The sequence below is a fragment of the Chiloscyllium plagiosum genome, unplaced genomic scaffold (genome assembly GCF_004010195.1).
Source record: "Chiloscyllium plagiosum isolate BGI_BamShark_2017 unplaced genomic scaffold, ASM401019v2 scaf_13665, whole genome shotgun sequence".
In the NCBI taxonomy this organism is placed as follows: Eukaryota; Metazoa; Chordata; class Chondrichthyes; order Orectolobiformes; family Hemiscylliidae; genus Chiloscyllium; species Chiloscyllium plagiosum.
In genome coordinates, this window is record NW_025212343.1 from 1752 (window position 1) to 25221 (window position 23470).

The following is a 23470-nucleotide window of genomic DNA, read 5'->3' on the forward strand; positions in this document are numbered from 1 at the left end:
GTGAGGGTGAGGGGGCGGTAGGGGCTCGGGTAAGAGATAAGAAGATGGGTGTAAGCGCGGTGGAGGTCAGCCCCGCAGGTTTGAACTTTGAACCTAAGAATAGCCCGCGCTTCCATTGACAGATTTCCGGTGTGTTCCGGAAGTGATGTGTAATGGGTTGATCCTAGTGCTGTCGGTGAGTGGGTGAAGGACGGACTCGCTGTTATCCCCATTCGGAAAGGTCGGCGGTAGCGGAGCGGGGCAGGTAAGGAGCCGAGAGCGGTCCCAGCGGGCGGGAAGGAAGCGCGGCCCGGGCCCGGGGCGGGCGGGGTGTTACCGGGTCAACAGTTTGCTGCCGTCGGGCGGTGGTTCTCCTGAAGCACATGAAATCTGGCTGCAGCAGGAAGGTCACTGGGACTCTCAGTGGAGGCCACAATGCGGCTGATTAAAAATCCTTTCTGTGTTCCCGGTGCCCACGCTCTTGCCCATGTTTTACGGTCACTTTGACAGGCAGGAGGCTGGAAGAACACAGGCAGCATCAGCAGCTGGAGAAATCTACCTTTCCGGTGTAACTCACCTGTTTTTTTTTTGTCTCTAATTCGATTGGGATTAGCTAACATGAAGAAGTGATTCTGCAATCTTATTTTCCTGCACAAGCAAGGTTTTATTACACGCCGTGCTGGGTTAAGACTCTGTGTTTGGGATGATGTTCGGTCTCTCCAGTTCTTCAGAAATTGGGATGGATCTAAAATGCTGTTAGTTACGTTAGATTCCCTAAAGTGTGGAAATACACCGACCCTCCGAAGAGTAACCCACCCAGACCCTTTCCCTCCGACTAATTTACCTAACACTATGGGCAATTTAGCATAGCCAGTTCACCTGACCTGCACATCGAATATATGTGAATTCAAATGAGGAACACACTGCCTCAAGATGTTCTAGATTTCTTTGCTGGGTTTTTTTTTGTTGCGTGACCTCTGCTTGGTCCCTTGAAGCATTTGCACAGAAATGGCTCGTGCTTCGTGTGTTGGTGTTCCTCAAAGTGTTGGTGAAATGGCTCTTGTTGGAGAAAGATGAGTTTAAATTCAGTCCCGTTCACTACGAAGGAAGACCTCCACAAGAATACTGACTCCAAAGCTTTGCTATTTTTAATTGCAAACTTTCATGATTGTTAACACTCAAGTTGGGGGACAAAAGTAAATTTCAGAAACACATTAGATTTTGCTTTAGTTGGGCAAAAACGTATACCGAATTTGCACAAAGAATTCTGCCTTTACTGCCCAAACAGTAGTAGCCTAAACAATATCACGTACAGATTTATCAATATTTGCTTTGAATACTGTCTGCCTTTGTTTATGAAAGTCATGGTTTCATTTATCTTGTCTTCTGCTTTAAGGTTTCCCAAGTTCGTTGCTCTTCTAGCCTTTCAACGATACACTATTCAGTCATTTATCCGCGTCCTTTGAATTATTTCCCCACGCACATTTCCGATCTTGGACCATGTGCAATGGGGAGGAAGCAGCGCTTCACTCCCCTAAATTATATTTTTGACGAGTTAAATGTTAGATGTTGTCTGGTGAATGCGAATGTAATCAATAGGGTTCTCAGTGCTATATCGACTTGTATGGAATTACTAAAATGGAGGACTTTATTCCCGTGCTCTGAATTAGCCATGTGCGCTTGTGCAGTTTCAATCCTGTCGGTAGTTATGAAAACGTGGTTTTACGTAAATTCTCTTTACAGCTAAAAGCTGTAGTTTTAAAGTTGTGTTTAAAACGTGTTCGTTTGGAAGTCCGAGTGTAGGTGTGGGCCTCTGGCTCTGGTCTCAATTCTTCGAGTGTCTCGACAGTCTTTTCAGAGCTTGTCTTTTTTTTTTACTAATTCACATCAGCGGCAGATCGTGAGGCGGGCGCCTCAAAGTCAGGGTGCTCCGCAAGGATTGCTTCCTCTAGACATTTAAATTAAACAGCTTGCCATATTATTTTCAATTAACCACACAGCAATGTAACTGACTTAGTACTTCGTTCTGTTGGAGTTGGAATCAGGAATTTGCGAAATATTTCAATTTATTTCCGAATAGAAGGATGGAATTTGTTGCCCATTCATCAATGGATTGATTGTTAAATGCTTCCAGAAAGGAGTGCTCCCTCTGGTGTAAAATCCCAATTTCGAAAACCTGAGTTGTGAAGAGCATTGTTAGTGCCAACTGGACAGAAGATTGATTATTTTAAAATGTTAATAATTGTGTTCTAACTGCCTAATGTTATAGCCAAATCAGTCTTTGATCTTTAGGTTTGAGGGCTCTCTGTTGTAGGCTCATGTCAGAAAATACCTAGATGTTAGTCCTGTATTCATAGCATTTTCCTGATGCGTAAACTTTGACTTTGATCTGTTCTGAAATACTTGACTTTTCATACAGCTGCTTAAATTAATTTTGAACACTAAACTTTTCTTAATATGAAGTTCATATTGTAAAGGACAATTTGAATTGATCCATTTTCTTACTGACTAAATACTTCTACCTCCTGTGTGCAAATTACTGTTGTACATGTCTGATGTGCTCAGACATTACAAACAGGATGCTTGTTCCAAACTGAGAAATTCACAGCATAGGAGGAGACTGCTATTTGTACTGAGCTTGTTTATCCAAACAGTGCTGCTGTACTCTCTTTTTTTTTTCTCTTGGCATGGTGTCTCCGTGGTTAGCCCTGCTGCATCACAGCGCCTGGGACCTGGGTTCAATTCCAGCCTTGGGTGACTGTCTGTGTGGAGTTTGTACATTCTTCCCGGGTCTGCATGGGTTTCCTCCAGGTGCTCTGATTTCCTCCCACGGTCCAAAGGTGTGCAGGTTAGGTGGATTGGTCATGTTAAGTTGCCCAGAATGTCCAGGGATGTGTAGCCTAGGTGGATTAACCATGGGAAATGCAGGGTAGATGCGTGGGTCAGGGTGGGATGCTCTTCGGAGGGTTGTTGTAGACCCAGTGGGCCGAATGGCCTGCTTCCACACCTGTAGGGATTCTGTGATTCTATGTTTGTTGTCAAATGTTTATCCACTTGTCTTTTAAATACACTGGATTCTTTCACCGCTGTGCTGAGTTTTGAGTTCTAGTAGTAACAATGTGCATTTTAACATTCTCCTAATCACTTAGGAGGAATGTGATTGCACTGGAACAGGTGCAATGTTGTATGGACTGGAGAATTCTAATTATTAAGAGTGATTAGATAGACTGGACTTGTTTGCCTTAGAGTGGGGATGACTAAGGGGAGACATGATTGAGATGTATATTTTACTTAATTAAAGATCATACAGTAAACAGGAAGGAACTTTTCCCTTTAGAAGAATCAATGTCTTACTTTTAAGGGAAGGGGCAGGAGGTTTAGAGGGTATCTAAGGAATCTTTTTCACTATGGGCAGTGGAAATCTGGAATCGTCTGTGATAGAGGCAGAAACCCTCGGAACATCTAAGTATTTAGATGTGTGTTTACAAGGCTATGGGCCAAATGCTAGGAAATGGGGTTAGAATAGTTCGGTGCTTGGTTTTGACCTGTGCAGACTGAATGGGCCAAAGGGACTTTTTCTATGGTGTAGACCTCAATGATTTTCTTTGTGTTCCTTTTGGTTTGTGATCTTAAATTCATTACCTTTAGGGTCTGTTAAGATTTTATTGCCAAATTATTGGAACACCAGTGATGAAAATAGTTTCCTAGTTGAAATAGTCAAGTAAATCTGTTAACACAAAATTAGCTGCTTCATTTTACTTGGCTTAATGCCAAGGGCAATTAGAACACTAAGGAAAGACGATATTGATGTCATGAGCAAGATTAGTTAATGGCTATGTAGTGGTTTTGATAATGAGGATGAAACCATTCCAAAATATGCATACCATCCAACAATGCATTTTCATAATGTTATGGATCAGGCCAAACCCCCTAAAAATATCTTAAGAAGGAGGCCTAGGCCCTAACTTTTTTATTTTAAAGGCAAATATGAAGATGCAGCTGGACAAACTACTGAACTTTAAGCAAAACTGTTTATTAGACATGAAAACGAAAATGGAATTTAGAATAACTTAACTGTTTAGAAAAACTTAACTGACTCAACACCGCAACTTAACTAAGGAACTGCGCTCCAATCCAGCAGCATTCCATATAAGTGCCACTTGACAAAAGGTTAGTTCAAACACCGGTTCTTACAGGCAGGAGGGGACACCTTCCAAAGAGATTTCAGAGACAAAACTCAGTCAAGCATCATCTGTTTAAGCTTGGAACCTTTATGCACTGCAGCAACCTCTGACTGTTCCAAATTTCCTAAAGAAGGGCTCATGCCCGAAATGTCGATCCTCCTGCTCCTTGGATGTTGCCTGACCTGATGCCCTTTTCCAGCAACACATTTTCACCTCCGATCTCCAGCATCTGCAGTCCTCACTTTCTCTTGTTCCAGCTAAGCCAAACTAGAAAAAGCCTAAACTGGAGGAACTGGCCGTTGCCTTGTTAAACTAAGCTCTTCCCAGACATTTCAGCACCTCTGCCTTTACTACCTCTCCTTTTTTAAAAAAAAACATTATTAAAGTGACAGCATTGTCATAGTAACTTTAATTTTAGTATTGACTAACTTTGTTATTGTTGTTTTCTAAACCTATTTATGATGCCTGATAATATCTGCTGTGAGCATTGCCTTAATAATTATGCTCAATGATAAAGGGTTTTTCTATGCAAGTTAAAGGTCAAGTAACTTCATATCTTACCACAGAAAATGGCATCAATAAATGATTATAACAATTATTAACAGGTCTATAAGCTTATTTCCTTATTGTGTTTTCAACCTTTTCCTCAACTTCAAGCATTGTGGAATTAGTAATTTAGTCACAATGAGTCTTTCACTTTAAAGCTTTTCTTTGTACACTACTACATCGTATAGAAGAAAAACATGATAAGAATATATAGTATTGACATATCAAATGATCCCAAGTGACTTGCTGTGACATTCATGAGTCAGCAGTGTAATAGATCAGGCATGAATGCTCACTCTGAACAGAAGGCCTCTTGCGTTGTAATTATATTACTAAACTAGAATATCAGTAGCAGATTTAGTGGAAGATGTTTTAAATTCTTGACAGAGTAGTTTTAAAGTAATGTTAACTTGACAACTGATTCAAACTCATCTTCGGTTAGCAATCCTTTTTACCTTGGATAGAAATCTTAGTGAACTAGGCTTGGCTCCAAAAACATCATCTTGCTATGTTTGTCAGGACTTGCTGGCTCTTGTAGCAATGCATAAGGGCTAAGTTGGCAGAATTTCTCTTGTTGCCCTTGCCTTTTTCTCTCTTTCCCTGTATTCCCACAAATGGCATAAAGAAAAATCTTAGTTGAATGTTGTTCCTGGTATTGCAAAACCTTCAGATCATTTAAGACTTCCTTTGTATTTACAAACTGGAGACCAATTATGCATCATTTTCAGAAAAAAAACTTTTTTAAACAAGTCACGTGACTCAATTGTAAAGTAAGGTTAGATGTTTTGATTTTTTTGCTGTTGGGTAGGAGAACGTAAATGATTTGGGTAAAATAAGTGGTGAATGTTGAACTTCGTGATAGATTGTAGAATAGTGCATACTAGGATGTGTTACTATCATTGCTGATCTTGTTTTTTTTATCTTTCAGCTATCTGTATTTTATTAAGCATTTGGACAATGGATCGTGCTAGAATAGCTATTTCTAGTTTGGTAAGAAGGTGCTCTTTTAATGCACTATTTTGCATAGTCTCACAGTTGGAATTGTACTTGAGTAACATGAGTAGTGTAATTTCAATGACTCAACACACATTTGAGTTTTTATTTGAATTTGGGACTTTATTCTTGCAAGTTGTAATGTATCATAAACCTAAAGTCTTATGTGACTTGATTTGAGCTCATAATGGTAAAAGTGAGGTCAAAAATATAAAGATGGTCAAAAATTTACATTTGTGTAGCACCTTTTAATGTAATAGACTCCAAGGCACAACACAATAATACAAAACACAATAGCCACATAAGAGCTGTAAAACCAGATGACCAAAGGTTTGGTTACATAAGTGTCTGCAAAGTAGAAATGAAGAGGGAATTTTAGACCTTGGGCTCTAAGTAACAAGTGTGTGAACATGCATGGTGGAGCAGTGGAAATTGAGCATGTTTGACCCACAATTGGATGTTTGCAGGTATCTACGAGGGTTATGTATTTAGAGGAGATTAGAGATGTTGAGAGTTAAGCTGCAGAGTGAGAATTTTAAAATCCAGACATTGTTTCCAGTCAAGCAGTGTGGGACAATAGACATGAGCAGCAGAGTTTTAGATAATCTCAATTTTGCAAAGGGTGTCATTTAAGGAGTGAACTGGAACAGTTGAATGAGGCATATTTTTTGCTGTCACTGGCAGTGAATTGCAATTTTAGTGATGCTGCAAATCTGTGATGTAAGCTCACCTCTATATCAGGGTTGCAAACTAACTAACTAGATTGTTGTCAGGGGATGCAGTGCAGTGGGTAGTGACGGAAAAGAGTTTGGATTGTAAACTGAAAACATCAGTCAAATCTTCCTGATAATAAACTGAAGAAATCTTGTGTTGATCTAGTGCTGGATGTTGGTAGGTGGTCTGTCTGAGAATTTAGTAACATTGGAAGGATTGAGAGGTGATGAGGCAGTGCATCTCAGTACTTTTCAAAAACCAAGGCATTGCTTTTGGACAACATCACTGAGGGACAGCATGAACGTAAGGCTAGATCATTGGTGACCACTGCAGGAATGATGTGTGACTGAATCCTAAAGTGATGTAAAATGGACATAAGCTATTCTGTTTGTTTTCTGCATACTGGCTGAGAAGAGAAGTCATTGCAAGTGGTACTGTACCATTGGGTAAGAATGGAATAAAGCGAGAGTAGCTTGACTCAGCCATAGGGCATAGGACGGCTGTTGGAGGAGGATGGTACGATCAATCATGTCAAAGGCATTAAACAGGCCGAGAGGGAATGTTTTATCTTTCTCTCATTCACATAGGGTGGAAATTTGATTGGAAAAATTCAATGACTGAGTCAGATTAGGGATGTGACAATCCGTTTAAGTAGTTTGGCAAGGAGCTGGTTGTTAAAGAGTAGATTATTGATTGCAAGGATGATGGAGTCAAAGGTAAAGGTCGGTGTGGTGATCTCAGACTTAAAGGAGAGAGATAAGAGGCTTTGTGGGCAAGTTGAACTTAGAGAGGAGATGGAGAGGAACCAGAGAAAACTAAAAGTTCAGGGTTTGGTCAGAAAGTCTGGCTCTGTGATGTAATGAAAAGGAGCTACATGATACCAGCAAGTGATTGGATGGTCTCACTTTTGGTGACAGAAGTTTGTGTGAATACTGCACATTGCTGAAGGTGAGGGTGAAGCAATAGAGAAGAGTAGAAGAGTGCTTTAAGAAGATGGTCTCTAGTTGAAAATATAAACATTTTGGATTCCAGGATGATCCTTGAATTGTGTACAGCTTTAGCAATAAGGAATAAGACATAATAATTTTACAGTGGCTGGCAACGTAGCTTGTCTGCAACGACCTTGGAAGTCTACATTGCTTGGACTTGAGGGATTGGAGATGAGGGCCATACTAAGGGAGGCGTGGAAAGAGGGTAGTATAAATGAATATCCCTTTTTATTATTAATAGAATGGGACTAGTACAACCATATGAGATGACATAGATTAAAAAGATTATGATCTTGAAAACTTGCATTGAGGGAATATATGTGGAACTCCAGCACAGAAGATGAAGGTTCAAAATGGTGTTTGAAATCATGCGGATAAGAAATTTGTTCATTGCAGCGTTTGAGGGAGAAAACCAGTTAAAATATCTTGGGTGAGTTTTTTTTAATTGATTTAAGTGGGCAATAAAGAATGATAATTTTGAATGAGAGATGAATGGGTAGGCAAGATGAGCTCCTTAAAAAAATCAGATGATTTTGAGATCAGGTTGTGATCTGGTGAATGCCATACAGCTATCTTGACAAGCTTTCATGAAGTGAGTGTTAGAATATATAGCCAGGCAGGGTAGATGTCATTATTCTTTAGGTTTCCCTCAAATTCATTGATGCAGTCATCCAAAATGACTCCTAGCCAGCACTCTTGTTCGCAAATTAATTGAGGTTCTGTGAAGTTGGAGCATCTTGCACTGGCATGGTATTCTTGCTCAGCCTGTTTGCCTTAATTGACCAAAACTTCTCAAGTTTTTGCTGAGCTATTTCTAAATTTTTGTGTATATAAGTATATTTTTAAACCACCATTATTATTGCAAGTAATGGCTATTTACAGACTATTGTCATGTGCAAAATCTTTTTGCTTCAGCTTGGATTTGAGCCAAAGTCATATACACGTTTCAGTCTAACGCGACGAACTGATGGGGATGGCAGTAGAGTCGAAATGAAATTAGCAGAAAATGAGAATGATGAAGAGATGGGAGATGTGATGGCAGACGGTATGGAGACTCAGATAGAGAAACCTCACAATAACCATAAGCCTCTCTGCTGTTTGATGACTGCTGTGTTGCTTGTTCTAATAGGTAAGAAAGATCCTTTCTTGTCAGACTTTAATATCAAGGGTTCCTCCTTTATTATTGATCCAAAAAAAATCACTAGATGCAGGGAAACCAATCATGCTTTGGTATTGTAATGGTAAATTGGCTTTCATGCCTATGTTGATGTTTGTAACTTTTGGTTTGTAGTAGCAAATTTTGTATAATTTAAGTTTTGAATTCAATTCTGGGTTCTTAATGGTCCAATTATATTGCATTGAAGTGACTGCAGTAAGCAGAATTCTAAGACTTCAACTACAGAAGCAATTTTCTGGCTGAGTTAGATCTTTGATAAGCAAGAGAGTTTAGTGTTATGGAAGGTAGACAACCAAATGGAATTGAGCACAATTCCCCCAATTCGAACTTGTAATGCAGCTCGTGTGGTGATTCGTGAATTATTGGTACACGAGTCTTTATTCATCTTTTTCCATTCCATTGGTAACGTTAATGAGCTTGCCACAGTTTTTGAATAACACTTGTGGTCAATGTGCCTTTTGAAACCCTTGTCACTAACCATTGAGCATCAGAATTAATAGCACAGTTCAGCCCTTCGCATTGCCCTGAAATACCATATATAATCATATATAGGTCGAATTTTGAAGACAGTTTTTAAAATCTGAAATTAAGGGATCAACTTATACATGAGATATTGTTTTCGGGGACGAATATTTATCTGCAAAGTAGATAAAATGGGAAATTTACCTTCCCGGCAACCCCCGTCCCCAGTTCTGGAATGCTCTCTGTAATATGTTGGGACCACAGTAAACTATGGGTAACTGCAACCTACTCTGTGGATATAGCGGTTGCCCTGTACTGTCGTACTATTACAGTAATTCTGAAAACCTGGAGCGGAGCATGATGACTTGCTGGACTGCAAGACCCGGAACAGAGTGGTACAGCCAGCAGATCGGAAAGCTGGAGCAGAGTGCAACGGGCAGGCATGCTGACTCATAAATGTTGATTTATAATTGTGAAGAACTACGGTTGCCTATTACATGAGATATATGGAAAATACAAGATTATTTGGCCCAAAATAAGGGGTCAACTTGTACATGAGATCCACCTGTACGTGTGTATATATGGTATTCACTTGGTCCACGCCATCGTTTCTGCTTTGGAATAAATTCCAGATCTCTTTTTCTTTCTGTCTCCTGAGGGATTAGGAAGGGGCATTCTGTAGTCAGCAGAATAGATTACCTATTTTATATGCTTGTCTAAGACCTGGGTTGATGCATTGTCTTTTATAGTGCCATGGTAAGTGGAAACATTGGAAAGGGGGAGCAAGGGTTGAAATGCATTTGAGATTTAATTTGGGAATTTAAAGCATTAAGTGGTAGATTGAAAGTAACACCTGAAGCTTGATTATCTTGTTGCCTCTTGTAGCTTGCACTAGTTAAGAAAGGAAAATTTAGGGAAGCTGCGCATTGCTGTAGAGCCAGTATAATATGAATAGAGTCATAGAGATGTACAGCATGGAAACAGACCCTTCAATCCAATCTGTCCATGCCGACCAGATATCCCAACCCAATCGAATCCACCTGCCAGCACCCAGCCAGCATTCCTCCAAACCCTTCCTATTAATATACCCATCCAAATGCCTTTTAAATGTTGCAATTGTACCAGCCAGTTGAAGCTCTTGAGGATTTGGAATGAATTGTGAAGCAAGGGAAGGCCTCAAAGGAAAAGGCAATTACCTTTGCAGAGCGAAAATAGAAAATTAAAACGGCTAATTTTAAACTCATTGTGGGAGAGGGATCCAGGTTTATGGTGTATTATATTGCTAAAGTAATAAATCTTCAATTGTAATTGCTTTTGTTTTTAGGGTTTCTAGTTGGTTATCTGGCATTTCGTGGTCAAACACCAGGGAAGTCGGTTTCTTTGCCAGACCAACCTACTGAAGCAAGTTACACAGATGACGATGACAGTGATGAATTTGTTGCTACAAATGAGGAAAAAATGTCACTCTCATTCTCTGATATTAAGAAAATGCTGACAGATAACTTGGATTCTTCACAGTTTCTGCATGACATTAAGTAAGCAAATGATGAGTGTACCCTTGACTTACAGGAGTGTTAAACTCACCGCTTAAGTCTGATATAAAAACAATGCTGCCAAAGTGTAGCTGATCTGGCAGCATCTCTACAGAAAAATGTTTAATATTTTGAGTCCAATATAACTCTTCTGAGTGTCTGTTTGGCATTCCTCAAATTAAATAATGTGAACAAATTCTGCACAGTCACCACAAATGAGCAGTAATAAATTCAGTAAGTATATGATTCCAGATATTCTGGTGGGAGATAGGTGACCTGAAGTGTAAGTCACTTATTTCTCTGTGCAAATGCAACTTGATCTCGAGTATTCCAGTATTTTCTGGTCTTCAGATCTCTAACATTGGCAGTGTGCTTTTGAATCCATTTATTATCTAGGAGTTCTGATGACCAGCTAACTCTATCTCTTCAGGAGTTTCCATTTCATGTCAGAATCAGGCGTTTGCCATTGGTCCGTCAAACCTGCTCTGCCATTCAATAAGATCATGGCTGATTGGATTGCAACTTGATTAATATATTCTTACCTCTTATCTTGATTATTTGTCACCATTTAATTGCCTCTTAGTAATTTTTGGCACTGCGGCTTCAGATAATATGATTAACGATTGTATATAAGAAAAGGCAATCTTTTTGCTCCTTCAATATTACACCGCACTCTATACTACCACTTCAGGAAGACTCTTGCAGCTCATTTGTTGCTCTCAGCTTTGGCTTTATTTCCATTTTGGACTCTTTCATGTTAACTGTGCTAATGTAAAATTAATTTGTGTATAATGGCAGCTGCTGCATACCAATCCATCTCTTGTCTTGTCAGCAAAGTTTCTGACACAAGCAATCATGAAACTGGATCTGATGGAGATCTGACTATCACTCAGTACATCCGTCAAGAGTTTTTGAAGAACTTGGACAAGCACAGCGTCTGGACTGACACTCATTATGTAACGTTGCAGTTTAACGGGTATGGAATATGCCAAATGAGAAACAGATTGTTGCGCTAGTAACAGATAATGATTGATAATTATGAACTTGTTTAAGTTGTACAATCCTTGGTGACAGTATAAGTTTCAGCAATCTTTATCATTCTGGTAGAATGTTTGATTTACAGTGATTCTAATTCCACCTGTGTTCAAATATAAATTATCAGTAATATTTGAATTTGAGATGAAGTTTGAATTGTGAAAGAGCTTCCTTTTTCATCTGAAAATGAGTCATTCTGGGCTTGAAATGTTAGCTGTTTCTTTCTCCACAGACCTGTTGAGTTACCCTAGTGTTATGTTTCTTTCAAGTTTCCAGCATCCACAGTACTTTGCTTTTCCATCTGTGTTCGCATGGGAATATATCTTTGAAATACAGAACCATATTCCAAATCATTTGCATCAATAGGAGTATGTTGGCACTATGTCTCATTGAAATGTTGCTAATCTGGCACAAGATAGGGAGGTGGTAGAATAGTGGTAATACCAATTGACTAGTAATCTCGTGCTCCAGGGTAATGTGTTGGCCAGGTCAGTTTAGACCCTATCTTGACAGATTGCATGAGGGGGCAATAGTCTTGTGATATTGTTGCTTGACTTGTATTCTTTTTGTATTTATTCATGGAACGTGGATGTTGCTGTCCAGGCCTGTATTTATTGCCCATTCCTAATTGCCCAAAGAAAATTAAGAGTCAACCACATTATGGGCCTGAAGTCATGTGTAGACCCAACTAGGTAAAGATGGCAGATTTCCTTTCCTAAAGGACAGTAGTGACACAAATAGGGTTTTCCTGGAATTTGACAGTGGTTTCACAGTCTCTTAATCCCAGATTTTTTTTTTATTGAATTGTTTCCACCATTTGCCATGGCAGGATTTGAACCTGGGGCCCCAGACATTACCTGTGTCTCTGGATTGATGGTCTAGCAATAATACCACTAGGTCATTGCCTCCCCTCTGGAAAGTCAGGTAATGTTTGGGGGACCTTGATTTGAATTTCACCACATCCTGTTGTTGATCAGTCATCTCTGCCTCTGTTCCTTGGGATAATGTCCTAGCACCAATCATCTCCACCTGCTTTGTCAATAACCTTTCCTCCATTATAAAGTCAGAAGTGGGGATGTTTGATTGGACAATGTTCAGCACCATTCACAACTCAAATTCTGAAGCAGCCCATGTTCAGGTGCACCAAGACCTGGATGATATTTAGGTTTGGGCTGACAAACAGCAGCCTACACAAATGAAAGCATACCAAACGCCGCCTTCACTATCCTATCGACCTGTGACTCCACTTTCAAGGAGCTATGAATCCGCACTCCAAGGTCTCTTTGTTCAGCAACACTCCCTAGGACCTTACCATTAAGTGTACAAGTCCTGCTAAGATTTGCTTTCCCAAAATGCAGCACCTCGCATTTATCAGAATTAAACTCTATTTGCCACTTTTCAGCCCATTGGCCCACCTGCTCAAGATCTGAGGTAACTTTCTTTGCTGTCCATTACACCACCAATTTTGGTGTCATCTGCAAACTTAGTAACTATACCTTTCATGCTCACATCCAAATCATTTGTTCAAATAATGAAAATTAGTGGACCCAGCACCAATCCTTGTCACAGGCCTCCAGTCTGGTCACAGGCCTCCAGTCTGAAAAACAACCCTCCACCACCACCCTCTGTCTTCTACCTTTGTGCCAGTTCTGTATTCAAATGGCTAGTTCTCTCTATATTCCATGAGATCTAACCTTGCTAACCAGTCTCCCATGGGGAACCTTGTCAAATGCTTAAGTGAAGTCCATATAGATCACATCTACCGCTCTGCATTCGTCAATCCTCTTTGTTACTTCTTCAAAATACTCAATCAATTTTGTGAGACATAATTTCGCACGCGCAAAGTCATGTTGACTATCCGTAATCAGTCCTTGCCGTTCCAAATACATGTACATCCTGTCCTTCAGGATTCCTTCCAACAACTTGCCCACCACCAATGTCAGGCTCACAGGTCTATAGTTCCCTGGCTTGTCCTTACCACACTTCTTGAACAGTTGCACGACGTTAGCCAACCTCCAGTCTTCCAGCACCTCACCTGTGACTATTGATGATACAAATATCTCAGCAAGAGGCCCAGCAATCGCTTCTCTAGCTTCCCACAGAGTTCTGGGGTATACCTGATCAGGTCCTGGGGATTTATCCACTTTTATGCGTTTCAAGGTATCTAGACCTTCCTCCTCTGTAATATGGACATTTTTCAAGATGTCACCATCTATTTATAGAGTCATAGAGATGTACAGCACGGAAACAGACCCTTTGGTCCAACCCGTCCATGCCGACCAGATATCCCAACCCAGTCTAGACCCATCTGCCAGCCCTTGGCCCATATCCCTCCAAACCCTTCCTATTCATATATCCATCCAAATGCCTTTTAAATGTAGCAATTGTACCAGCCTCCACCACTTCCTCTGACAGCTCATTCCATACACATACCACCTTTTGCGTGAAAAAGTTGCCCCTTAGTTCCCTTTTATGTCTTTCGCCTCTCACCCTAAATCTCTGCCCTCTAGTTCTGGACTCTTTTTTTTCCCCCAAACCCAGCGAAAAGACTTTGTCTATTTATCCTATACATGGCCCTCATTCTATACCTTCCGTGTCCTTTTCATCAGTAAATACTGATGCAAAATACTCGTTTTGTATCTCCCCCATTTTCTGTGGCTTCACACAAAGGCAGCCTTGCTGATCCTTGAGGGGTCCTATTCTCTCCCGAGTTACCCTTTTGTCTTTAATGTATTTTAAGAACCCTTTGCATTCTCCTTAATTCTATTTGCCAAAGCTGTCTCATGTTCCCTTTTTGCCCTCCTGATTTCCCTCTTAAGTATACTCCTACTGCCTTTATACTCTTCTAAGGATTCATTCGATCTATCCTGACTATACCTGACATATGCTTCCTTTTCCTTAACCAAACCCTCAATTTCTCTAGTCATCCAGCATTCCCTATATCTACCAGCCTTCCCTTTCACCCTAACAGGAATATACTTTCTCTGGATTCTTGTTAACTCATTTCTGAAGGCTTCCCATTACCTGCAAACATCTGCCTCCAATCAGCTTTTGAAAGTTCTTGCCTAATACCATCAAAATTGGCCTTTCTCCAATTTAGAACTTCAACTTTTAGATCCGGTCTATCCTTTTCCATCATATTTTAAATCTAATAGAATTATGGTCGCTGGCCCCAAAGCGCACCCTCACTGATATTTCAGTCACCTGCCCTGCCTTATTTCTCAAGAGTAGGTCAAGTTTTGCACCTTCTCTACTAGGTACATCCACATACTAAATCAGAAAATTGTCTTGTACGCACTTAACATTCCTCTCCGTCTAAACCCTTAACACTATGGCAGTCCCAGTCCATGTTTGGAAAGTTAAAATCCCCTACCATTACTACCCTATTATTCTTACAGATAGCTGCGATTTCCTTACAAATTTGTTTCTCAATTTCCCTCTGACCATTAGGGGAGTCTATAATACAATCCCCATAAAGTGATCATCCCTTTCTTATTTCTCAGTTCCACCCAAATAACTTCCCCGGATATATTTCAGGGAATATCCACACTAAGTACAGCTGTAATGCTATCTCTTCTCAAAAATGCCACTCCCCCTCCTCTCCTGCCTCCCTTTCTGTCCTTCCTGTAGCATTTGTATCCTGGAACATCACAGTGAGAACATGGCTTTCTATTTAATGCTAGTTGGGATTGCCTGAACAGACCCCTCTCAATCTACAACTTCATGGTCAGATGTATCCCCTGCTTTACCATTCTTATCAAGCTTGAGAGTGCATGAGGAAATTACAGGAACAGCAGCAGACATGCCTAAAAATGAGGTGTCAACTTTCTGAAGATAGAAAACCAGAGTCCTTGCATGCCAAAGGGTAAAGCAGAAATGATCGACAGAGCTAAGTGATTTCCTGATCAAGGGATCAGATCTAAGCTGTGCAGACTTGTCACATCCAGTCATGAATGTGGTGGACTATTAGACTTCACAAGTATCACAACTTCAATAACTGGGAAGCCCAGTACGTTAGTGCAAAAGGTGAAGTTTATAGCATTTTCACCAGCTATCAACTGAAGGTTCCAAATGGATGATCCATCTTGCCCCCCTCCAGAGATCCCCAGCATCTCAGATACCAGTCTTCAGCCAATTTGACTGACTCCACAAAAAAAAATCAAGAAACAGTTGGAGGCATTAAATATTGCGGCGGCAGTGGGCTCTGACAGTATGGTACTGATGACTTGTGTATCTAACCTTGCAGTGCCACGGACAAGCTGTTCCAGAATAGTCTTATCAGTCTGCTCTTGATCGTGAATACAGTGATGGAAGGTGTCATCCGTATTGCTTTTAAGCAGTGTTTGCTCAGTAACAACCTGCTCACTCATGCTGTCAGTTTGGGTTCTTCCAGAGCCACTCAGCTGTTGACCTCCTCACAGCCTTAAATCAAACCTGGACTGAAGAGTCAAATTCCAAAAGTGAAGTGACAATGACTTTCTATACATGAAGGCTGCAGTTGATCAATTGTGAATTTGATCCTTAACAAAACTGCTGTAATTGGGAATTGGAGAACTGAGTTAAACCTGGTTGTAGTTGTTAGAGGTCAGTCATCTAAGATTTATGTAATCTCTGCTGGAAGTCCTCAGGGTAGTATCCTCAATCAAACCATCTTCAACTGCTCCATCAATAACCTTCTGTCTATCATAAGGTCAGAAGTGGCGAATGAGCAATAAATCCTGGTCCAGACAGTGCCAACATCCAGTGGGTGAATGAAATAAAGATAGGTCTCTTACGTTAGTCAGGACTGAGATCAACATTTCTATTTACTTTGAAAAGGTTAATGCTTTTAAATCGAGCAAATGTGCTGGGTTGCATATTTAGCTTTGTTTGCCTTTCAGCTTTGGAGTTTTGAGAGAAAAGGAAAGGACTGCAGTTTGAAGTACACAATAGTTCATTTCTCTTATTTCTGTTTCATGTAATGTTTGAGTGATTTTGAGCTTCAGTTTCTTTCATTAAATATGGATGCAGTTGGAACAGTTCTGTGAATGAAAAAGGAATTTAATGTTTTGAGATGGTTCAGAAGAGGTGAAATGGCTGGAAGTGTTATTTGTTGTGGAAAAGCTGAAGTAATGTGGAATAAATGCAACATCCTGTTTTAGTTCAAAGTTGATTTTTGAATAAGGCATGATTTCAATTCTCATTGATCAATTGATAAATAAGGTGTGTACAGTGTTGGTGTACAGTGTTGATTTGTCATTCACTAATGACTTTTGCTCAATACTTGTCATTGAAGTTTGGGAAGACTAGTCACCTAAGTATGCATCCATTGACCTACAGTAGTAACTTGCAAACTGTTGTCCAATATGACTCCAGTTCTCCACTATTTAAAATTGAACATGATCTTAAATGCCATCAAAACTAAAAGAGCAACAAGTGGACATCAGAAAAACATTCCCTCCTACCAAGCTCTATTAATTCATCCTTATTACAATTGTGTAATTCATCCTTGAGCTATTCCCTTGTTTGCAGTATAGCTAAATTGCTTCAGGAAAACTAGATACCTTGCATCTCACTGAGGAGTCTTCAGGCCAGTTCACATCCAACAACATGCTTTGTAGTGAATCACGTGCTAAAGCTTTGTTTGCTTCTGCCAACATCTTTCATGTTCTCCCAGGAATCTATCCTTAGCCTCTTCTTAGTTCTGTAAGATGTCCCCCCTCAACCACATGCAGTAACTGATGCAATGTTACTCTGTAATCTAACAATACCCAACTGTACCCACCTTCACCTCTCGACTTATCTACAATCTCAAATTTCTTAAACTGGTTCTGAGACCAGAAATTTCCTTCAATGTAAATATTGGGAGGACTGAATCTGTTTTCTTTATGGCCACTGTTGAATCCATTCTTCTTCTACTGGGTGTTCTCAATCTTGGTGTATTTGACCCCAGATGACTGATTACATTTATATTATCTGTGAGACTGCCTATTTCCACCCCTTGCATTATCCAACTCCACCCCTGTCTTAACTATGCTGAAATCTTCCTCTGCTCCATGTTCTTTTCAACTTCAAAAACTTTCCTAACCAGCCTTCCATATTTTGTCATCCAAAACCTTGAACGCCCATGTCCCAACATGCGCCAAGTTCCATTCTTCCTGTGTTCACTGACCCACGCTGGCTTGCATTTCAAATTCTCTTTTTCAGTTCTTACTATGGATTTGTCTCTTTCTATCTTTTTAATCTCCTTTATAACCCTGTCAGAAATACCTTTATTGCTTTTGAGTATTGCTGATTTTTAAATAATGTACCATTTGCTCTGTGTCTTTAACTTCCAAGACAATTAGTTGGCACTAGAATTACTCCAAAACCCCTTTGATGTTGCTTTAAATCTATTTTTTGCTGAAGTATTTGGCCATGACCTCTAAGTTTTGGGGCTCATTGGTGCACCAACAAACAAAATTTGACAGTGCAACACTTGCAAATATTTTGCTTTGCTCAAGTGCTGTAAGAATGAGTTGCTGTCAGTTACTGAACCAGTAATAATGAAATTATTATTTCAGGATTCATGGGAAGTTGTTTTTCCCCATAGAACAATTGAGGGAAAAGTTCCCTGAATGCTTTTGAGTGCCTTTCAACCAAGTCTTCCCGTTTGAGTTCGGTTTTCCAAGTTGTTATCATGAAACTTGGAACATATCACCCTCAGCTGTTATTCAAATGCAATTACTCTGCAATGTTCTTCTACTTTGAAACAACATGTTAGAGGTAACTATAGAATTTTAAATTATATTTGTGTCTAGTGCATCTCCAAATAGAGTCTGGATTGTTGGTGGTGGAAATCCTGAAGAAATGCAATTAGGACAGCAAAACCCAAAGGTCTTCTGCCCATACAGTGCAACTGGTAACTTCACGGTAAGGATCACCTGTCATGAGTTAATAATATACTCCAGTGAATTTGAAGCTTCCTCGAGGGTATTATGACTTGCTAAGTAGATTAGCTGGCTTATAGTGACCGTTTCAATCCTATGCACAGCATTTCAATCCAGGACATTATGGTATATGCTTGCAGTTCAGATTTCTAATTTGCACTGATCCTGAACTGTTTGACACATACATAGTGCTGTCAATACGCAAGGATATAATTTTAAAATGTAGTGAATGATCTAATATATATAAGGTCTCTGGGTGCATAACACTCATGTGCCCCAATCTCTTGCTGTTATGCCCCAGCCTGCCTTCCCACCCTTACTGGCTCTCTTAGTGTATTGAATTGTAATCTAAAAGTCAACTGGAATATTTTTGTCCCTTAGTTAGAATTTAAAAAGTTGAACTTCGGCTAATTTAGATTTAATAACTTTTGTGTAGATTCTACACTGTGTTGGCAATTTATAGTCATAGAGATGTATAGCATGGAAACGGACCCTTTGGTTCAACTTGTCCATGCCGACCAGGTAGCTTATATTAATCTCGTTCAACTTGCCAGCACTTGGCTCATATCCCTCTAAACCTTTACCATTCATATACCCATCCAGTTGCCTTTTAAATGTTGTAATTGTACTAGCCTCCACCACTTCCTCTGGCAGCTCATTCCATACAAGCACCACCCCCTACGTGATGAAGTTGTCCCTTAGGTCTCTTTTATATCTTTTCCCCCTCACCTAAACCTATACCCTCTAGTTCTGGCCTCCCCCGCTCCAGGGAAAAGACCTTGTCTGTTTATCCTGTCCATGGCCCTCATGATTTTATAAACTCTATTATGGAGGAGAAGGTGAGGTCTGCAGATGCTGGAGATCAGAGCTGAAAATGTGTTGCTGGAAAAGCGCAGCAGGCCAGGCAGCATCCAGGGAACAGGGGAATCGACGTTTCGGGCATAAGCCCTTCTTCAGGAATGAGGAAAGTGTGTCCAGCAGGCTAAGATAAAAGGTAGGGAGGAGGGACTTGGGGGAGGGGCGTCGGTAATGGAAGGCGGTGCTGAGTTCCTAACCTGCAATCTTCTTCCTGACCTCTCCGCCCCCACCCCAGTCTGACCTGTCACCCTCACCTTGACCTCTTTCCACCTATCGCATTTCCGAAGCCCCTCCCCCAAGTCCCTCCTCCCTACCTTTTATCTTAGCCTGCTGGACACACTTTCCTCATTCCTGAAGAAGGGCTTATGCCCGAAACGTCGATTGTCCTGTTCCCTGGATGCTGCCTGGCCTGCTGCACTTTTCCAGCAACACATTTTCAGCTCTAAACTTCTATTATGTCAACCCTCAGCCTCTGACATCAGCCTATTCAACCTCTCCCTATAGCTCAAATCCTCCAACTCTGGCAACATCCTTGTAAATCTTTTATGAGCCCTTTCAAGTTTGACCAATAGGAAGGAGACCAGAATTGTAAGCAATATTCCAAAAACAGTTGTTTTCCCAAAAATTTTGTCCAAAATTATTGCTGTTTTGTGTGAATGGGCCAGAAGATTGTCATTTACATTGCTTTCATGATTAGTTTTGACTAACGACCAAAACCCTGCCTTTGTTTTTCATAGATTTAAAATTTGTAAGCTAGAGTTTTTCAACAGTTCGCCATCTGCCTCTGTTCCAAGTCACTAAAAATGCTATTGTTCAGTCTTTTAAAACTCAGTGCTTTGACCCAGATCTAACTAAATAAAATCATTTTTTTTATGATGGCTTTTGTTGGTTCTTTTTTACCAACTCTGAAATGGAGAAGCCTGATGCTTTCTTCCTGCTGTTTCCCCTGAAAGTCTCGCTAATAATAAGATTTTTTTTTGTTAATAAGGATGGATGCAAGTTGTAGTTCTCACCTAATGCATTTTGTGCTCTGTTTCAGGGAAAGCTTGTTTATGCCAACTATGGAACTAAAGATGATTTTAAACTTTTGGACAGCATGAGCGTGCCGGTCAATGGAAGTGTTGTTGTTGTTCGTGCAGGAAAGATTAATTTTGCTGAGAAGGTACTGTGACTGGTCATTAAATGTGGTTTACTCAATCTTTTTTGCTGTTATGATTTGGAGATGCCAGTGTTGGACTGGGTTATACAAAGTTAAAAATCTCACAACACAAGGTTATAGTCCAACAGGTTTAATTGGAAGCACACTAGCTTTCGGAGCGACACTCCTTCATCAGGTGGTAGTCACCTGATGGAGTGTCGCTCCGAAAGCTAGTGTACTTCTGATTAAACCTGTTGGACTATAACCTGGTGTTGTGATTTTTAACGTTTTTGCTGTTGTTACTGGACTACATGTGCTGTATTTAGTAACCAATTGGATGGTGGGATAAGTCATCAGATATCGATATTTTCTAATCCATCTGCTCAAACATTGAGACCCCTATGGAGCAGGTCGGTCTTGAAAATAGGTTTTCTGGCTTAGAGGTAGGGACATCAAACCTACACCCTAAACCTCAACCTGAGCTACAAACCTTGCACGCTACCACTGTGCGGCAAGAACCCATAATAAGTCACATCCATGTTTGCTGATGATGGCATTTACAGCATATTGACCGCAGCACTTTGATTTTAATGTGCAGTCATTTATTTTAGAGTTTATAAGATATAAATACTTTTAATGGTGGAAACACTAGAAGCGGTGAAGGTCCAAGACCATTTAGGGTTTCAGATTCATTTATTAATAATCTCATATGAACAGTTACAGCAAATAATTACGAGTTGTTACTTAAAAGCTGACCCTTATATCAAGATGAACAACAAATAAGGGATAGCTGTAATGCTTCAGCTGTGCAAAGTGTTGCTTGTACTACACCCTGAATAATAGAATATGAAGGTTGTAGTGGTATTCTTAAGAGGGAAATCAGGAGGGCAAAACAGTTCAGGAAATATATATTAGATTTGGAGGAAGTGGTACTCTGTATACCAGAATGAAAGCTGCTACCCCCAAACCAGCCAAATTAAATTTTAGGAAATTGCACAAAATGGTCCAAGCAATGCCAGTTCAAAAGTTCTGCTCGTCTCTTTTAAGATGGATTCCATCTTGTGTTCTTTAATGTTATTGTATTTGATTTGTATGAAATATTGCACGTTTTTACAAGATCATTAGAAAGTTGAAAGTTAGAATTTGAAGTCAAAGTGAATTGGAACATTTTATAAAGTCCATTTTCATTTTATTCAGTGTTTTTCTTGCATACGGTTACATCTCAGGATTCATGAACATGAATGACTGTGTAAAGATCTCATCTCCTAGGTGTAATTTTCCTTGTACTGGCATGACTTGCTACATATCTAAAATTGCGAAATGTTTTAATTCTCTTGTATGTCCGCCATGTTTATAAATGAGAAAATAAAAACCGCAATTGATGTTAGACCGATTTAATTTTAAGTTTGATGTTGATGGATTTTTATCATCACACATACCTGTATATGAGTAAAGTTGTAGCATTTATCTTTTTGAATACTGGAATAGGCTTCAGATAAATGGCTTATTTTTGTTTCTATGTGTTATTTATTTTCAATAATTACATCTGTTGTTGTGAGCTGATTCTTATATTAGTGGTATTTCAATTGTCAGGAACATTTTTTTAAGAAATTGGAAGATTTTTGCTGTGATTTTGCTTCGGTCAATTAAACTGTGATGCTTTCAATTCTTTTCCAAGTAGCATTCTATAGCAGGTCAAAAATGTGATCTGGTATATCTAATTTCATTGTCTTTTGTTAACTGAAACCATGCAGTTGCAACCTTCCCACGTATCCTACTTGCTGCATTAATTTGAATGAGGTTTCTGTATAATCTTAAATGGCTTTGTTTCTGTTCTAAATGCTTTGCATTGTTTTTTTGATAAGATTTGCTGTTAAGTTTCAGATTTCCCATGAGATAGAAATACTGTGTTGTAAAGAATAGTGTTTTTTTCTGTGGCCAGCCTTCATGGGATTGTGAGAGAGGAAGAACAAAACTATGCTTATGTTACATGGGATTTTTGCATCATCCTCCACATTGATGAATCTTGAGATAACTTTAGATACAACTCAAATTTAAAGAGTGGAAGAACTTGAGATACTATCTCCTTAAAAAGAAGCAAGCAGAACCTGTTCAGAATCTAAACAGTTGCATGAAGCATGATACTCTCTTGGCAAATAAGTTGGGTGATGCAGAACAAAGTATTAGCACTGGTTGTTAGGTGCAAAAATAATGTAAGACTTAACTTTCCGTTCCCATTATAATTGCTTGCAGGAGTTAAAACAGAAAAAGTTGATATGTGAAGATGACAACTGTAGGTTTTATATATTTATAATCTGGACAGAAATGTTTATATTAACAACTGCAGTCAGCAAAGTGATTAAAATATACAAATTGCATGGTGATTAATCTTTCTTTTCTCTTCTAGGTTACTAATGCTGAGAACATGAAAGCTGGAGGTGTTCTAATCTATCCTGATCCTGAAGATTATAACCTGGATCCAGATGTAGCTATATTTGGACATGTATGTACACTGAAAGTCGCAGTGATATTGTTACTGGATTAGTAATCTTGAACTAATGCTGGCAGAGTGTTCAACTAAGTATAATATCTGGAATATAAGCCTCACATCAGTAATTGTGACCATGAAACTTCTGAATAATAATTTTAAAAACCCATTTGATTCGTTATTTATTTTAAAAGAAGGAAATCTGAACTACTTGTCACTCCAGACCATAGCAATTTTAAAATAGCCTGGAAAGTCACTCTGTTGTACCAAATCACTGCAGAAAACCTGAAAACTTAAGCAAAAAGCAAAGGCACAATGTACTCTGGGTTGGGACTTCATTTGGTGGCATAACCACTGACCAAACTGGCTGTGTCCTAAGGGTTTGTTTAAAACACGAGCATGCAGCCGGTGGTGGAGAAAACAAGGGTCAAAGTGTACTACTTTGTTGAGCTATCACCTTTCTTAAA

The 23470-nt window shown here is 39.6% G+C and overlaps 1 protein-coding gene across 1 annotated transcript; it reads left to right on the top strand.

The window, feature by feature from the left end:
- Positions 1-84: 84 nt before the first annotated feature.
- On the top strand, positions 85-23139 carry LOC122547367 (transferrin receptor protein 1-like). Its single transcript, XM_043685995.1, has 8 exons — positions 85-244; positions 5638-5699; positions 8321-8534; positions 10369-10579; positions 11409-11552; positions 18391-18502; positions 20417-20539; positions 22923-23139. Exons 2-8 carry the CDS (start codon positions 5667-5669, stop codon positions 23058-23060), a joined length of 975 nt encoding a protein of 324 aa, XP_043541930.1. The 5' UTR covers positions 85-244; positions 5638-5666; the 3' UTR covers positions 23061-23139.
- Positions 23140-23470: the final 331 nt, after the last annotated feature.

Bases quoted from the DNA above. Each gene is read 5' to 3' on its own strand.
- LOC122547367 (XM_043685995.1), top strand. From the start codon at position 5,667: ATGGATCGTGCTAGAATAGCTATTTCTAGTTTG. The intron at 18,503-20,416 runs GTAAGGATCACC...GCTCTGTTTCAG, and splicing joins GTGCAACTGGTAACTTCACG to GGAAAGCTTGTTTATGCCAA. The intron at 20,540-22,922 runs GTACTGTGACTG...TTTCTCTTCTAG, and splicing joins AGATTAATTTTGCTGAGAAG to GTTACTAATGCTGAGAACAT.